Source organism: Poecilia mexicana, unplaced genomic scaffold (assembly GCF_051168715.1).
Source record: "Poecilia mexicana isolate PSO_F unplaced genomic scaffold, ASM5116871v1 scaffold_2, whole genome shotgun sequence".
Classification (NCBI taxonomy): domain Eukaryota; kingdom Metazoa; phylum Chordata; class Actinopteri; order Cyprinodontiformes; family Poeciliidae; genus Poecilia; species Poecilia mexicana.
The window spans coordinates 10111424-10129575 of record NW_028263371.1 but is presented as its reverse complement, the minus strand read 5'-3'; the positions used below and the strand labels follow the sequence as shown (position 1 = coordinate 10129575).

The window sequence follows — 18152 nt, the reverse complement described above, 5'->3', positions numbered from 1 at the left end:
AAACAAAAACAATTATATGCTCCAGCATAAGATGCCATGATATTTATAAATACAGTGTTACATTTCTTTTGTTGACGCCGTAGATGAATCCCCGCCATGTTCCAAGACCCCCGTGAATCCTTTTGGCCCCTCCTGAATCGCGCAGGCTCCACACTTAGCATCGGTTAAACCATGTAAAATCTAAACGCTCCCTGCACTCGTGATAAGAGGCGGCGCTTCCGCCCAATTTTGCACCAAACCCAGAACCGTATTTGCTCTGTTGCATTTCAGCTGTGTGCACATAACCTCCGCTGTGCCTTTCCACCCACTCGGTGCAAAGGTGTCACGAAAGATGAAAGAGCAAACAATGCAGGTGTGCCAGACAAAATTGCACCTGTTTTTTCCTCTGCCTCTGCTCCTATGAAAATAGAAGCTTTTATCCCTGAGCAAAATAAGGGATTTATTTTTGAGGTTGTAATGACAGTTTTTGGGTTTTTCTTTTTTTTTTCTTTTTTTTTTTTTTTGCTTTTAGTATATTTCAGCTCCTGGACAGAACGATTGGTTGGCTATGATAAAGCTCTGACGACATCAAGATAAATTATTTCATAGCTCAATAGAGCAGCATGATCCTGTCACAAGATGCTGAATTATCTTTGAATTCATGGCCCATTTGTAATCCAGTGACATTGCTATATATGTCACATTGTACAGTTACTACAGAGACCTTAGAGCTACATATCGGTTAACGCTTCAGATGTATGGAGTTTCAAACTCACAGGAAATAATCATGAAATAATAAAGACACGCATTCTTCTATACGTGGATGTATAGTTTGCCATCGGTTACAGTTAGAGTATTGCACTAACTTGCATTGGGGATTGTCTATGTCAAAATTAGATGTTATTTTGAAGGTGATCTGGTGGCATACGATTTCATTGTTATTATTACCATAAAGACTGATGTTTTAATAGATCTCAAATTGAGATGCCTTAATGTCGCCTTAATAAGTCTGTACATAGTTATGAGTATTCTAACGTGGCTGAATTAGAATAATTCTGCAAAGAGGAGTGGACCTGAATACCGCTACGGTGACGTATGAAGCACCAGGTTTTACCAAACCTTGCGGCAATTATCAACGCTAAAGACGAAGCGACCCATCCTTGGGAGGTAATCATTTTTTTCGCATGTTTTGGGATACCTGTTTTCTCCTATTAAATGAAATAATCAGTTGAGTGTTGCCTTTTGTACTTAGTTAGGTTATCTCTGTCTAATAATAACATCTGTTTGGTGAGAAAAACTCCATGAGGGAGCGAGTACTTTTTCACAGCTCTGTAAGTTTTCTGTGGACAGTCATTCTCTCTCTCTCTCTCTCTCTCTCTCTCTCTCTCTCTCTCTCTCTCTCTCTCTCTCTCTCTCTCTCTCTCTTTCTGCCTTTTTTTTTGTGTGTGTGCTTAGATTGGCAAGAGTGTTGCCCAGACTGTGTGGGCGTTCGTGCTGCCTGTCTAAAACATCCGTAGGAGCTTGTTGCACTATCGACTTAGTGGCTTATTTGACAAAAGATGACCAGCCAATCTAACCAAAAACATCTATCAGTCTTGACACCAATCTGCCACCAGTTTATAGATCAACACTCGCAAAGTGGACAAAACACACACACTTGACACTTTGCTCACGCAGGAGTGGGTAGTGACACTGTTTTTGCTTGCCGGAATGTTTTCCTTCAGTGCTGCCTTACTTTTTCTGGCATGTGCAACGTTGTGCAGTGATTTATGCCAAAGCTTTTCAGAGAGCAGATGTGTATTTGCACTGCGCTGTATATCATATGTCATTTGTATCTTCCCTTTGATATCAGCTTATTGTTTCCCTGTAATGACCATTTGGAAAAAGAATAATTCTTTGCCATCTATTTTCTTTAATGACATCGAATTGTTTCGATTCAACCTGCAGGGCGCTTCACGCCAACATAAACCTCAACATTTATTGGTCGTCAGACGTTACAGGATCATCTTTTTTTTTCTTTTTTTTTTTGTAAAGCTCTTCTTGAGAAAAGGGTCAGGAATTCGAGGGTGAGTGATGGGTTTGTTATGAGCCAGGGGAGCTGTACTGGTTCAGTGTTAATGGCTCTTTGCCTTTGGGCAAACTTGACTGAAAGAGTAAGTGCTTCTAGCGCTTGTATACTTCAAAACTGCTACAGTTTTTTGTTCATGTGTAAAAAAAAAGAAAAAAAAAAGCATAAAGTATTCTAAATAAGGTTTTTGGTCTTTTTTGTTGTTCAGTGACACTAATAAAGTTAGCTAATCAGCACTAATAGCACATGTGCCTTTCTATTGAGTTAACAATTGCACTCATAATGAAGAACACTCGTCTCTTAGATTAATATTTATCATCATAGAAAATCTGGCCCTTTGCTGAATACTATAAAACATTTAATATCTACTTGCTGCAAAAAAAATATATATATATACCTGTAGACTACCAGATGCATTGAGGGAAAGTTCATCAAAAGACTAAAGCTCCTTTTCATAGGAATCAAACTTGATGAATAATCAGAAAGTTTTCCTGGGTTTGAACTAGTCAAAGCTGGTTTGAGTTTTATTTTGTCTGCAAAAACAAAACAGGACCAATGAGGACCAAAGAAATTGCTAAAATCTTGTCAGGTTCTGTTGACCTTTTTATTGCGAATCATCGTACCATTAGTACGTTACTTACTCATATTTATTTCTTAAGAACAGTCAATACTTTATATTACTCAGTTTTAAGAAATAATTGGAGTACTTTTTGCTTCCCTTTTTAAAAAAAAAATCACTTATGTTTTATTCAATTCTGCTTAAAATACACAAAGGTATCATTATTTAAGGTGACCATGTTGTGTGAATCCCCTACAATTCCTTGCCTTACAACCAAACATACAGGAGCATATGTGTTATTTTTTTTCCTATTTTTAAATTAACGTCTGTTTCTAACCATTCCGCGTGGATTTAGGTCAGTCATTATCCAAAACAGAAAGCCTTGCTTTAGGCCAGTGTTTCTCAACCCTGGTCCTCACCGCCCCCCTGTCCTGCATGTTTTAGGTGTTTCCCTTCTGCCACACACCTGAATTGTATCTCTGGGTGATTAACAGGCTTCTGCAGCACTTGATGGTCATGCAATCATTTGAATCAGCTGTTCTGGAATAGAGGCACATCTAAAACATGCAGAGCAGGGGGGCGGTGAGGACCAGGGTTGAGAAACACTGCTTTAGGCCTTGTTCAAAAATTCCCTTATCCGACGACCCTTCCTCCTTCTCGGAGTTGGAGAATCAGAGAGGTCTGCTGAGCCTCCCATTGTCTGCACACTCTGTCTACGTGACTTTCATACATATGAGAGCTGGGTAGCATCGTCGATGTCGCCCAGCTCTCTCTGCAGGTTGACCTTTTTTTTTTTATTTTCTATGGATTAATAGGTTTCATGCTTGCAGCATTAATAAACAATTTCTTGGTTCCCTCAGTGGGAATATGAGCAGTCTCTTTGCATATTGTTACACCTCCTCTCCTCATGTGAGCCTCCACTCATCTCCATTTTAATCTTTTCTAATTTTCATTCACAGTTTTGTATGCCTTAACATTTCTTGTAGTTTGAACCTCTTAATGAGTGTTTGCAAAAGCACACTTTCTTTTTTTTAATCATAGATCATTTTCAATTGTTTCTGGCTCTGTTTTTTTTCAGATTTTTATTTGTGTTATTTTTTTTCCAAAGAGCTCTTTCCCCTAGTCGATCTGCCCCAATTTGTGTTTAAAAAAAATAAAAAAGATGAAATAATATATATATAAAAAAGCAAGTCCTTGTGGTTTGCTGTGGCTGCTCTTTATTGTCATCTCTGTCTTTTTGCTGTGCTGATTATGAAGGGCTGAGCAGTTTTGGCCTCTCACGCTGACTGTGGCCAAGGTCAATTATGGCCCTTCCATTCAGAGCATGGCCAATCACATGCTAAGGAGCCACTGATGTGGAGCGCCAGGCGGGGGAGATTGAGCGGGTAGAAAATCAGCCATTTGGTGCCTCAGAAATGATTCGATTTTCCACTGGTGTGAAAGTGTGTGCTGTGTCTGAGTCTCCTTCACTTTGTTTTCCTTCAATGTCACCCATATTTTCCCAAAGCACTAGATGTCGGCCAGAATCAGACGGGAGACAGTTGTGAACGTAAGGCGAGTGAAGCTTTGTTTCGTTTTTTTAGGTCCTTCAAAGTCCAAGAGCTTGTGACATTTTTTTTATCGAACAGTCGAATTAAAGCTAAAAAGACATTAAATAGGCACAAAATGTCATTTCAAAAACTGCTGTGTGTTTTCCAGGAATTATCATTTTTTGTGTGAAAACGTAGTGAAGATTTGAAAATAGCAGTACTTTGTAGCCCTTCTTTGTTATCACAGGGAAAGACAGAAACAGTGTAATGCTGTTGAAAATTGTAAGTGAATCTCTTTGCATTAGAAAAGCATATGGGTTTTCTAGGTGTAGTTCATGACACTGCTCAAAATGTTTCAAGTAGCATCAATTAAAATTAGACATTTTGGGTAAAGTATTCGTCCAAATATATATTCTAACGCCAACCATCACGTCAAAACATGCAATCAGCAAGAGATTCACATTTCATGTTCTACCTGTTACACATAAAAGAGAAAGAATATGTCATATTTCATAAATGTGCTACTTCCAACTCCTACACAAGATAAATTAAATACAACACGACGAGCCCTTGTTTTGCATCAAACATGCACCTTTTCTAGTTTTGCATGAAAATACATGTTTTTACGTATTATCGTGTCCCAGGTGTTGAAGAGGTTCGTGTTTGGGTTCACTTTTCCACGCCACTGTTGTTGACAAAACCTTTCCTACCTTTTTGACAAACAGCAGCAAAATGTAACAAATGTGTTTACTTTGTCTTCAGATGGGTTGGCCGCCTTTATGGCTGCAGCTCAAACAAGTTCTTCATGATAATTTGTCAGTCTCTTGGCTGCAGTGCCTAGGTATCCTTGAGTTCTGGGTGCTAATGTGATGAAATGAGGGGAAAAATGTCGGAAGGAAAAGGAAATGTGTTTGTGGCAACACGATGAGCGCGATAAAAGCCTTCAACGCGCCACTGACACACTTAAAACATCAGCAGTAAACAATGCATCTGACATCGGCTGCCTTTGCCGCTCTGAGCTACAAATGAAGCTGATTACAGTGGCCTTCTCGTTCCACAAGCAAACCGCCTCCGCATGTTCAGCCTCCATAAACAAAGGAGAAGAAGAAGAAGAAGAAAAAAAAGCAACTTGTGCTTATGTGAAGGCATTTGATTAGCAACAATTACGGCCTTGGCACCAGCTTGTATGATTACTTCTACTCAGGGCTGTTTTGTATGTGTTACATAAGTAATCACCGCCGTGCCAAACCTGGCTGCCGTCTGAACGATGTGGCCTATTACAGGAACCTAGATGGGGTTTCGGCTCACCTTATCAGGGAAAAATGTCAGTGATTAACAATTTAAAGTAACTCTCGAAACCACAAGTGTGGGGGAGGGGGGGTCGTTTTATTTGCTTTGTTTTGTGGTTTGTGGTTTGTTAATGCATGAACAGGGCATGTTTAGCCATCATTTTAGACCAGATTTTATTTGGTTCGGGGAAATGTCCTTTTGCTTATGATAGCTGGCTAAAGCTCAAGCAGCGCGTTGTTTTAAAAATAAACACATCCTCCGTAATAAATGATTTCTAATGTCTTGCGGATGTGGCTTTGTTGAATGTTGAACAAATAAAAGCTAGAAAGTGTGCCACACAGTTTGCATTCAGCGCCCCCCCCGCCCCCGACTCCAATTTTCGTAGAACCACATTTATCTGCAAGTCTTCTGGGATGCGTCTCTACCGGGTTTGTTAGTCTAGAGACGCAAATCTTGGCCTGTTCTTGTTTGTGAAATAGATTGTGCACAGGGAGACAGGTTTGTCCTTTGGCTTTAGGTCTAACCTTTTACTGGGCCACTCAAAGTCATAAATATTATTTATGAAAACCATTCCACTGGAGCTGTGGCTGTATGATTAGGGTTGCTGTCCTGCAGTAAGGTAAAGGTCTGCGCCTGTCTTCAACTTTCCCTCTCTGGATGGCCCTCCATCTTCCGGTTGTCATCTTTACTCCCATCAAAGTGGCTAAATACAAATTCATGCTACACTTGTCAGATTTTTTTAACGATTATAGAGCATTTTTGAAAGTCATGCTTCAATTTCCTAACACTTTAAAATTTTGTGACAGCCTATTGCACAGAATCCTAATAGAATACATTTAAGGTTTTAGACATAATGTGATACAATTTGAAAATACTCTTGGGATGTGTGTAATTTTACAAGTCAAGGTCAATTCTGTAAATAAATATCAGTCCCTCACCTGCTTACTTGAACACTTCTCATATTTTCAAAGCATGCACAGAAAAAAAGCTGTTTTAAGCTATTATTTAATATTTGCAGCTGAGACACCCTCACCTTGAAGTCATATAAGGCTCAGTTTGTAATACTTCAGCCATCAAAGCGACCATAAATCTATTGTTTTGTCTGCTTTTAGTCCTGTTTCTGATCCCACCGTTTAGAACTAGAACAGTGGGATCGTACATCTCTTGTGCAATAGAATCTCTCAGCAGACGGAGCAAAGTCTGGACGTTTATCACCCCACATGCAACAAATCACCGCTCTGACCCTTCAGTCCCTGCTGTAGCTGCTTTGACTGTTTTCAGCTGGAACTGAACACGCTCCTCCTCTGGAGCTTTCCGACATGTCAGCTGTTGCTGTCGCGCCGCATTATGCATTCGAGCCCTCCACTCAGAGATGCCCACAAGTCCTCGACCAAGGATACGGAGGACACTCAAAATACAGCTGGGTGCTCCCTGGGTTCATTAATGTCACCCGAGACGTCTCTTTGCTTCTTCTTGCTCAGCTCCTCTTGTCAGCCAAATGCTGTCTGGAGAAGAAGCTCTGACAGGAGTAATTAGATGATAATCATGAGAGAGTGTGTGTGTCCTGAGTTCAAAACTGGTCGTAAACAGCAAAATGTGCCGCAGTTTGACATTTTTAAAGACAAAGTGTATCTTATTTATTTATTTATTTTTATTTTCTACCATACCAGTACAAGGGCTATGTCTTCTATAGATACAGTCTCGTATCGTGTATGTTTGTTTCTGTGGTCTTGCTGCAAAACTTATCGTTTCCTGGTTACAAGTTAAGTTATTCAACTTAACTTGTAACCAGGAAACGGACATACTGTCAGTTTTGGAGAAACTTTGCACTTCGAATAGATACTCACTACGACACTTCTGTCATTGTCAAATCCTTCTCTATTGATAGTTTAGTCAATTTTTTTCAATTTTGCCTTTCAGTGGACTAAAAATTTGAAGTTAGAAGTAAACTTGAGTTAAACATCCTAAGGATTTGGCCACAAATATTGCTTAACTCTCTGAAAATGCCAACAACAAAGTTGACGGGTGACTTGTGGCAGTGCAGCTAACCAATCAGAACAGCCTAGAACAGCAAACATAGACAAGACAATCTAGTACACATTCATTTTTACATTTTTATTTGAAACTGTCTTCACATTTAATAGGGATGTTCCAAATAAATATATATTTGCCTTGAATACTGATCTGACATTTAGGCTTTTTGTCCAATAATGTCCTATCACACTAATATTTCATTAAAGTTGGTGAAATGGACTTGCACCTATTGCGCAAGAGTCAGTTTTAGGTGATCATAAAAAACAACATTGACTCACATTGCAGCATCGACCCAGTAAAAGCACGACTATCTCGCACTCTGAAGTGAAATTGAAGCCATCATTTTGTATTCGAACAATTTAGCTAAACGCATGTTATCAGTCGGGTTCAGGTATGGAGAATTGAAATTTAATTCACAGAATGTCCCAGATGAAAAAGAAAAAAACTTAAATGAGATGGTGACATAATGGAATCGTAAAAGTAACACACCTGGTTATGCTCTACGTACGAAGCCTTTCCAAGACGAGGTATGTTACTTTTTTGTTACGCCACAGTTATTGAAAACTAAGGAGCCTGGTCGTAGCGGAGCAGGACGCTGTGAATTTCATCTCAATGACCTCATTTTACACACAGTTTTCACAACAGAAGCACATCCAGACCCAAAGAACTTTGCTTTGAATGTCATAAAATGCAATCGCTAGAGTTTCGGCTGCATTTCTCCCACACTGACAGCTGCCGTATTAAAGCAAGCTGGTCAGCTGTCGCAGACAGACGGGCAAACTGTTGCAATCCATGCAGTTTTTCTATGGTATTAGTGTTATAGAAACACTAATACCATTTTCAAAGCAGAGCACATAAAAAAATAAGTTGAGATTGTTCTAAGAATAGTCAGTCAAATGGTTTGCTGGGCTTTTTCCTGACGTAAAATCACAAAGAGGCCACCGACAACTTGAGGCCACCTTTGTGAGGTTGTTGTTGAATTTGGGACTCGAGGACTCTCGACACCGACAATTTCAAAATTACATTTTTAGAGCCCTCAGCCAATACTTGGGATTATATTGAGACGCCTCCAATATGTTGGAGACACCTCCTGCTATCTGTTTGGAATCAAAACAGACTCAAAATAAATCTGTACAAATATTCACTGATTACCATCTATGCATTAGCTCCACAGAAACCACACGACGGTGCTCGTGAATATTCTCCAATTTGCTAATTGCCTGTTACTTTAGAAAACCTATTAACCAAGAAAGCAAAAAAGAACTTTTAACTTTGACTATTAGAACTACAGAAGTGCACAGCGGATAGGAGTTTTATGATGTATATGCCAGTGGTTCTGTGGTTGAGCACAGTATGAAATACTCCCCACAGATGTGCTGGACCTCTCCATTGTGATGAGTGCTCTTTGATTAATTTACCCCCAAATGAAAGGCTTTATTTTTAGCCTGGCAGTGTGGACAGCGCAGAAATGCTTTTTTTTTCTTCTTTTTGCCATACTGTCGAAGATGGATCGGTAACAGCAGAGAGAGAGGCGGTGCCTCGGTGATCGTTTGTCACTGCCTGGCCGAGGTGTGAAAGATGGAGTAATCACTGGGTTATTTCTGTCATGATTCGAAGAAAGTTTAGTATTCATAATTAAGTAGCTGTCAGTTGAAATATATTCGATAGGAAAGATCAGCTTTAGACGTTTCTGGGTTTTTCGTTTTTCCTTTAAATAAAGAGATGAGGAAAGATGAAACGGCAAAGCGGGATCAGCTTGACATCTGGGTGGACTGGGTTTCTCGTTACTCGCTCCGTCGATGTCGGCGCCGAACAATACACTCATTCTGCCTGGAGCATGCGCTAATTGGCGAGACGATGGCTCTTACATGTGATGTCAGGGTTAAGGCCAAGGAGAACATGAGGGGAGCGTTTCATTGAAGATGATTATAACGAGGGACACTGTGCGGTGCTCGTCCTTTTCAAGTCAGGCAACGAACATGAGCTTCATCCCACATGCCAAGGCCATTTTCTGTTCACCGTGAGCACGATACACGAGTGAAACGGTGCCCAGGTGACCCCCACCCCACCCACGCTGTGTAAATTACAATTCCTCTGCTTGTTGTTTAAAAATCGTGAGGATAAATCTTTCGGATTAACTTTGATCTTAAAATCCGTGACACCTGCAATGTGCTTCTTTCGCCCGTCTCTGCAGGAACTATTTACAGCGGAATGCAAGTTCAAAGAGTCAGTGTTCGAGAACTACTACGTGATCTACTCGTCCATGCTGTACAGACAGCAGGAGTCAGGGAGAGCATGGTTCCTGGGGCTCAACAAGGAGGGCCAAGCCATGAAGGGGAACCGAGTGAAAAAAACCAAACCAGCTGCTCACTTCCTGCCCAAGCCATTAGAAGGTACGTGAGCTCAGCAAACGTCTCCGTGGCATTTTAGTTCACACTGTAGCGTCCTCAGATGCAGATTTTTTAGAATATTCCTTTAGGGTTTTATGTGATGGACCGACGCAAAGTAGAGGGAACTGAGATGGAGAGGAAAATGATACATGGTTTCGGAACTGTTTACAATTAAAAATCTGTAAAAAAAAAAAAAAAAAAGTAAAAAAAAAAGTGTTTCTTTGTAATCGAGTTTTAGAATGAATGTCCAAAAACATCTGCTCTGCTCAGTCTGCAAAGGAGAGTGGGGGGAAGTGATAGCCTTCAGGTGTTCGATACTAGGAGGGATATATTGAAAAAAATAAAGACTTGCAGCTGTATTTGTAGTAAAAAGTAGTTCCTCAAAGTATTCCTCAAGGGATTTAATGCAAATGCACATTTTAGGTTTCAATGTGTAAAAATGCAGTGAATCGGGTTTTTTATTTATTTTATTTTTTTTCATTTCACAATACAGTAATGCACAACTTTGTTTTGGTCTAGTATGTGAAATCATTATAATATACATTGATGTTTGTATCGATAATGCAACAAACGTGAAAGGTTTGCAGTGTGACTGCATGTGCAAGGCCCTGCATCCAAGACATTTTACTTGGGTTTCAAATTTTTCCATTAAAATATAACTCGAACGCGACCCTTGAATATATTTATCATCGCAACGCTTTTTCTTTTTTTTTTTTTTTCGCTGTACAACCTTCTTGTAAATTGATTTTTTTTTTCCCAGAGGTCACTAGTACAGCAAGCTTTGCTAGCCGTCCAACTGACTGTGCAGCAGAGCACGTTTCAAATATGTTGCTTGCTAAACATAGAAACCTGAAAACGCTGAGCGCGACAACATCCGTGATCCTTGTGATATACCAAGACAGCTGTCTCACACAATAAGACCTGATAGAAGACTTACCGATGGTATGCCCGCTGTAAACGAAACGACTGCATTCGACATGTATTCGTATTTGTGTGCTGATTCACTGCACCGCTGCTGGAGGGATGCGCTATAGGAGGCAGAGACAGCTCTGTGAGTGCAGCATGAAATGTTGATAGTCCTGCACATGCCACCGTCGCTCTCATCAGCCGCCGGCCCTGATTGCCGCCCGTCATTCGAAACACGGAAACAAAGTGAAGTGTCTTGTCAATGCGGTAATACAGCTGGGGTGTGCAAGCTGCAAAATGGGAGAGGGGAGCCTGTTTTTTTTTTTTTTTTTTTCTTTTTGGGTCGAAAAGCTGGTACTTAGATTTAAAGTCAGCCGTGATCAAGGAATAAATGAATCAGAATGAAAGTATAGAATCTTAACCTTTATTGAGTGTACCATTTCTTACATCAGGAAATTGCACTTTTAAGAGTAGTTTTTATGTTTCTTTAAAAAAAGTATTTAATTTGTACGTAATATATTATTCAGGAACAGATCTCAACTCAATAAAGAGGAAGAGGACAGATCACTGCTAACGGCTTTCGTCTTATCTCCCCGTTTGTCTCCCTCCAGTCGCCATGTACAGAGAGCCATCGCTGCACGACGTCGGAGAGACGGTGCCCAAGGCGGCCGTGCCTCCCAGTAAAAGCACAAGCGAGCCGGTGGTGATGAACGGAGGCAAACCTGTCAGCAAGCCCGACAAACCAGCCACATAGCCACACCTGACCAGTGCCTGGTGGGAGTGCATGTGCGGGAGGGGAGGAATGTAAACGGAGGCGAGGTTCTTTTTTTTTTTTTCTCTCTCTCTCTCCAGCTAGTCTCCAAACCTTCTTTTTTTTTTTTTGTCCTGCGGATAACATCCAGCCGAGACTCCCTTCTCTTATTCTCTTGCTCCTCCTCCTCCTCCTCCTACTTCCTTTCTCTGGCTATGTCAGCACAGACTGATTCTGCGATGGCTCGGCCTGTCCAGCACAGGAGGGAAGAAGACCTCTGATCCTGTAATGCCTTTAGATCCCTTTGAAATTGCGATAATTGAACTGAATGACACGCGGCTCACACTGACGCTTGACGCTGGCTGGCTTCGTCGGAAGGACCTCCTTTCTCTATAATGCCCTGTCAGAGCGGAGGCCGGGTACCTTCAGATCTATTTTCTATATCACAGTTCACCAGCCTTGTTCTGGGATAGAGACTGTATAGACAGAGTAAATATTTGGACCGTTGTCCTATATTTTTTACAAGTACGTTCCCCTTTCCTTCTCTTTCTAATGCTGGTCAACATACAGTTAGTTTTTGTCAAAAGGGAAACTAGAAAACTTTTTGCAAGAGGAGTTGTATGATTTTTTTCTAAGAAACACAACAAACTTTGAAGCATACCAGTACGCACTTGAAAGAGCCCAAATAAACTTTTTTTTTTTTTTTTTGGTTTTGTTTTGTTTTGTCTACGACATGCGTACACCTAAAAAAAAAAAAAAAGAAAAGCAGTCGAAGAAAGTTTGTGCAGCTTCTCCGCGGCTCATAGAAACACATCGGAGGCTGGCAGACGGCTCCCGTAATCATAGTTGATGAAGTGCTAATTACCGCCGCTGCAATCAATGCGAGGAGCTCCCTGTACATGCACAAACACACAGACACACACGCTCACTCACACAAAAACACAAATATTTCTAAACAGATGTGCGTGTGGGTGGGTAGGAGAGCGCTGTAAGGAATGGTGTATACATATCACTATCTGTGTCCCACCGGCGGTTCGGTCCGCCTACTCCGGTGAACGAAGGAAAAAGGGAAAAGAAGAAAAAAAAAAATAAAACCTGAAGTCTATTTTTCTTTAACCTTATTTCAGAGCGTGGGCTCTAGGAAATATCTCTAGGCCTTGTAGGCCTCAGTTCCTCATTCACCGACTTCTTTGGACACTGAAGCAAGGCTTTGTGGCTTCGACCCAGATGGTCTATAACTGCAGCAAACGGCGGCCGTGTTATGGCGGCATCTACTTAAAAGCAGAGAAAACAAACATGGCTGACAACCAATAGGTCTTATTTATACGTGCTGCGTCCCTATTTGGTTCAGCGATCTAAAGCATGGACAAGGTCACTGCTGTTCCCACTTTGCAGCAGTTGTACCCCAGATGTCTTTTAGTGCATCTGTGTGTCTGTATAAAACTTGGGGAGAAATTACTTTTAAAAATCATAACTTTTTAAATGACTAGATGATATATTATTATTATTATTATTATAAAAAAGGATTTGTCTCCTAGTTCAGCATGCAGAGTCCAGTACTGATCATCTTGGCCTATCACGTGCCTGTTTGGACCTTGATTCCCGGCATGCAAAAACAAGATCCCAGTCCCCACTGGGCCAAAGGTGCCTCACTCACCCGATAGATCCACATGTAGGGCGCGTAGCATTATCCATCAAGAAACCGACACTCAGATGTGTTCATTCTGAAACAACCAAAGTCCTTTTTTTTTTTTTTCATCCCAAGAAGAACTTCATCTTAATAAATACAAAAAAAAAGAGGGAAAAAAACAAAATTCAAATCTGACTCGCTCTCAGATTTAATCCATCAAAGCTTTCACTGTGACAGCATTTGTTATTCGTTGGAAAGAATCAACTCCTCTTGACCCGCAGCGGTCTTGACTGATGTCACTTCTTTTGCGAGGGAAGTACGTATAACCTAAATTACTCATGTGCATGTGTTTTCTACCTGGAAGCACGGGACGGGGGGCGTTGTTCTTCACTTCGTATGAACGTCGGGGCGGGCCGAGAGGGGCTTGGACGGGCATGTTGCACTTTGTTTTGCATTTTCATCACGACTGTTAGTGAGTTTGTTCGACAGATTTCTTAATCGTTTTTGTTTTGCTAGGTACGATTTATAATAGGAAGTAGATTGTTGTTGCTGCTGTGTGCTGCTAAAAGTGCAACCATATTACAAAAACTGTCATGGTAAACATATTTTTCTGTTTTTATTTTAGCTATACATGTTCAGTTTGTGATTATTATTATTATTATTACTATAGCTCATCAAATGTCATTTAGACACACTTATGTATTTGTAAAAAAAAAAAAAAAAGAAACAAATGACAAAAAAAAGCAGTTCAAAATCGGTGTGCTGACACACACACACACAAACACACCCAGAGGCTGCGAATGGCTGAAGTTGTATGCAGGGCAGATGTTTTTGCCCTTGTTGCAGCCAGTCATCCTCTACTTCTACAAACTCTACATGCTGGGCTGGTTACATGCTCTGGCCACGCAGTCCGGATAAGTGGTTCTTTCAAGGCTGAAATTATTTTTGTAAAGGACTGGTGTGTAAATGTACATCTGTTAAAATCTCTGTTGTTGTTTTTATGTTTGTTTCTCATTTCTCTCGTGTATGGATTGTGTGTGCTGCTACTTCCGGATCCCAACTGGTTTTGCTTTGTTTTTCTTGTAATCAAGTTGTTCTTTTTTTGTTTTGTTTTTTGGATTGAGGAAATATTCTTCAGAAGTCAATTTACAATTGCACTCAGAAATATTCAACCCCTAAAAGAAGCTGCACTGATGTGTGGTTGGGAGATAATACAATAACGAATAAATATTTATTGGAACATTTTTGAGTTGTGCTGGAAGTCACACAGTTGCTTTTAGGGTCCCTGTTGGGCTGTTCCATATGTTTTAAACCTCTTTCTAATGCCCCCGATGGTGTCTCTCAAAGTGTTTCTTAAAAAAAAAAAACAGTTTTGTATCTAAGACCCCTCAGGTGTGATGAAACAATCCCCCTTCTCTGCTTTTATGAAAACAGAATTGCAACTTGCCTTCGTGGGCGGCGTGGACGTACGCATTGTTGCTGAAGCTAACGGGGAATCACAAGGAAGCTCTTAATTACGGTAAACAGGCCTTGATGATGTTTCCACTTTATTGCGCAGTCTGAGCTTCTACGACCCAAACAGCACTTCTGCAAGGAGTTGGTAATTGTGAGACTTGCCTTCAAAGCATTAAAAAAAAGTTGAATCCTCCTCTCTGACAAAACTCAATTCGAATTTCTAAAATCTTCATGGGGTTTGAATAAATCTCACTGCAACTGTAACTTTTCTTTTTTATTGCTTGATTTCGTAACCTTTTTGTTTTGCATAGCGCTCCATCTGTTGCATGGGGAGAGAGGACGGCATTGATGAACTGCATGTAGTAGGCTATGTCTATCAAGAACTGTTGGTATGTGCCGCAGATTTTACATAATATATGCAATGAGTTTGTCTACACTATACAGTTTGTGTTTGTTGTATACACATATACAACATGCTGAATAAAATATTTATATAAATGCCTACTGTAATGTCAGTAACTTAATACCTAATGCAATATAGTGTGCAGTATATTATTGCACTTGTCATTTTTGAGAGGACAAAGAAAACAGAAAGGGTTGGCTCATTTAAGCATGACAAAAAAAAAAAAAGGCCAAAGTAGAAATAAAACCTTTTCTTTGTGACCTCTGATTGGTCGTTTTTTTCAAGTGCTGACTGAGCTCTTTTTTGGTGATGCAGCTCCCATCCCCTTCAACCACGTTTTGAAGTGACATGAGCCATCCAGCATGCCACGACTGAAATATTTATGCCCTCCACTTTGTTTCCTCCACCTTAACCTTCTCACTGCGAGGATGGTGTAGATCGACATGACGGGCAGCTTGTTTTGGGTTGATTTCCTGCGACGGAGAGGAGCATACACTATTAAAATGATTTGTTTTCAAAATATTTATATATATATATAATATACTATACCATTGCAAGTATGCTCATTGGAGTTATGTCATGTTATATCAAAATTTGTAACCATGTATGATTAAGGTCTTCGCATTGTTTTCCATGCAAAATGTTGTGTCATGCGGCACATTTAATGTTTTATTATGAAAAAGAAATAAAAAACTTCAAAGAGTAAATCAATAAGCTTTCAAGAAATCTTTCAGTTGAATTTAGAAATTGCAATTATCTCCACTGCATGTCTCACCAGTAGTTGTATTTTTAATGTAAAGAGCAAAAATTAATTTGAGATAGATTTTATATATATCCATCCATTTTCCTTCACCCTTGTCCCTCGGTGGGGTCGGGAGGGGTGCTGGTGCCTATCTCCAGCTCACGTTCCGGGTGAGAGGCGGGGTACACCCTGGACAGGTCGCCAGTCTGTCGCAGGGCAACACAGAGACACACAGGACAAACAACCATGCACACACACACTCACACCTAGGGGCAATTTGGAAATTTGGACAGTCATGTTTTCGGACTGTGGGAGGAAACCGGAGAACCCGGAGAAAACCCACACATGCACAGGGAGAACATGCAAACTCCATGCAGAAAGACCGGGGCCGGGAATTGAACCCAGAACCTTCTTGCTGCAAGGTGACAGCTCTACCAACTGCGCCACTGTGCAGCCCGTATATATATATATATATATATATATATATATATATATATATATATATATATATATATATATATATATATATATATATATATATATATATATATATATATGTATATATATATATATATATATATATATATGTATGTATATATATATATATATATATATATATATATATATATATATATGTATATATATATATATATATATATATATGTATATATATATTTTTTTTTACAACAAACCTGAATTCATTTTATCAGGGTTTTGTGGGATAGTCACAGACTTGTGAAAATAGAGGATAAATAGTTTCAGAAATATTTTGCAATAAACATTTTTAAAATGTTGGGTGTGTTAAATACAGAGGGTACAGTTGTCCCAGGTTTGATACCTGGCCTTGGGTCATTTGCTGCATGTCTTCCCCTTCTCTCTCTTTTCCCTTCGTTCCAAGTACCATTAAATAAAAGCCACTTGAGCCTCCAAAAGTCTTTAAAAGTGTTGCATGCATTAACCCCATTTTATTCTAAAATAAAATCAAGTCACACCAAATGCGATGCCAACGGAGACCATCTGTGTGTTTCGATCTCAATATAAATTCAGCTGATCATTCGAGGTCTTAGATGTTTGATAGAGAACATTAGAGGTTAAAGCAGCAACCTAAAAAACCATGGAACACAGGTTAGAGGTAAAAAAATAAAAAAAATAAAATTAAATAAGTTAAAAATCACAATTTTTCCTAAACAGTTTCTGGAGTTTGAACATCTGACAGAGGAAATTTTCAACCCAGGATTCAAAAATGGAAATGGCATGGCACGACTTCAAACCTACCAAGACGTGGCCATCTGCTCGAAGCGGCAGGTCGGGCAAGCGGAGCATCGATCAGAAGCAGGTAAAAGGCTCGCGGAAACTCTGGAGAAGCTTCAGAGATCCATAGTTTAGCTGAGGGTCTCTGTTGACGGCGTAACTATTACACATGCGCTCAAATTTGACTATAAATCTCAGAGTGGCAAGAAGAACGCTAATGTTAAGAGAAGGTCATAGGAAAAAACCCTGTTTACAAGCAAACATGTGGAAAAAGGAGCTGTAGAGCGTTATTAAAAAAAAAACAAACAAAAAAAACATCCTGCACTGACTTGCAGCTGTAGCTGCAGTAAAACAAAGGTCAACAAATGCATGCTCGACTTGCTTGCAGACTTTTATTGGGGAAAAAAAACAAACAAAAAAAAACACTTCAGCACCACGTGTCATTTTCCTTCCTCTTTACAAATATATTCACTACGTTGCGGTTGATCAGTCGCTTTATATTCCAACTGAAATGCATCGAAATGTCATGTGGCCAACTGTGGAAAACGTTCAAGGGGTGGCAGCTGAGTGCTGCCATCTCAAACAAGGAACCTCTCTCAAAGTATAATACATGAAAAGCAGCTCTGAAAACATAAACGTTTACATTAGAATAATGTTGGCTGTGTTTTTAAAACAACAATATACAGTTTTAATAAGCAAACTTTGTAACCAGTACAATTGAAGATAGAGCAATATTAGTGCATTATATTAGTGTTATGCAGATTTACATCTATATTAAGTCTTCTCTCGGTGTGCTGTCTGGTCCCGGAGGCTGACGGTCCTCCTGGCGTGTCGGGACGTTTTGGAAGCTCGAGTTGTTGACCCCGGCTTAATGTTCTCCTCAGTACTCGGCTCCTACCCAGATTTCGCAGGCATTTCCTGTCCACCCTTCCCAGCAATCGCAGTTGCCGCAACTGCAAACGCCGTTCCCTGTGAGAAGATTTGAGGGGGAGAAAAAGCTACGAATTAAAAGAGACAAGCCACGATGCCTGAATTTAAACATAAGATTCATCTTTACAGACATGGATGAAGGAAGACTTTTATCACCTAATACTAATTTAGATGCAAGATATTCACATTCACATGATATTTAATTGTACTGGTATATTGGTTGTTTTAGAGTCCT

At 40.0% G+C, this 18152-nt stretch overlaps 2 protein-coding genes across 2 annotated transcripts in view; one reads left to right on the top strand and one right to left on the bottom strand.

The window, feature by feature from the left end:
• fgf14 (fibroblast growth factor 14) overlaps positions 1–15708 on the top strand; it is a 41065-nt gene extending 25357 nt beyond the window's left edge. Inside the window, exons 4-5 of the mRNA XM_014988954.2 lie at positions 9654–9852; positions 11367–15708. Coding sequence (XP_014844440.1) covers positions 9654–9852; positions 11367–11509 — 342 coding nt within the window. The 3' untranslated portion in view covers positions 11510–15708. The remainder of the gene's footprint in view (positions 1–9653; positions 9853–11366) is intronic.
• A 1657-nt stretch (positions 15709–17365) lies between these two features.
• itgbl1 (integrin, beta-like 1) overlaps positions 17366–18152 on the bottom strand; it is a 47108-nt gene continuing 46321 nt past the window's right edge. The window contains exon 11 of the mRNA XM_014988952.2: positions 17366–17956. Within this exon, the coding sequence (XP_014844438.1) occupies positions 17868–17956 (89 nt within the window). The 3' untranslated portion in view covers positions 17366–17867. The remainder of the gene's footprint in view (positions 17957–18152) is intronic.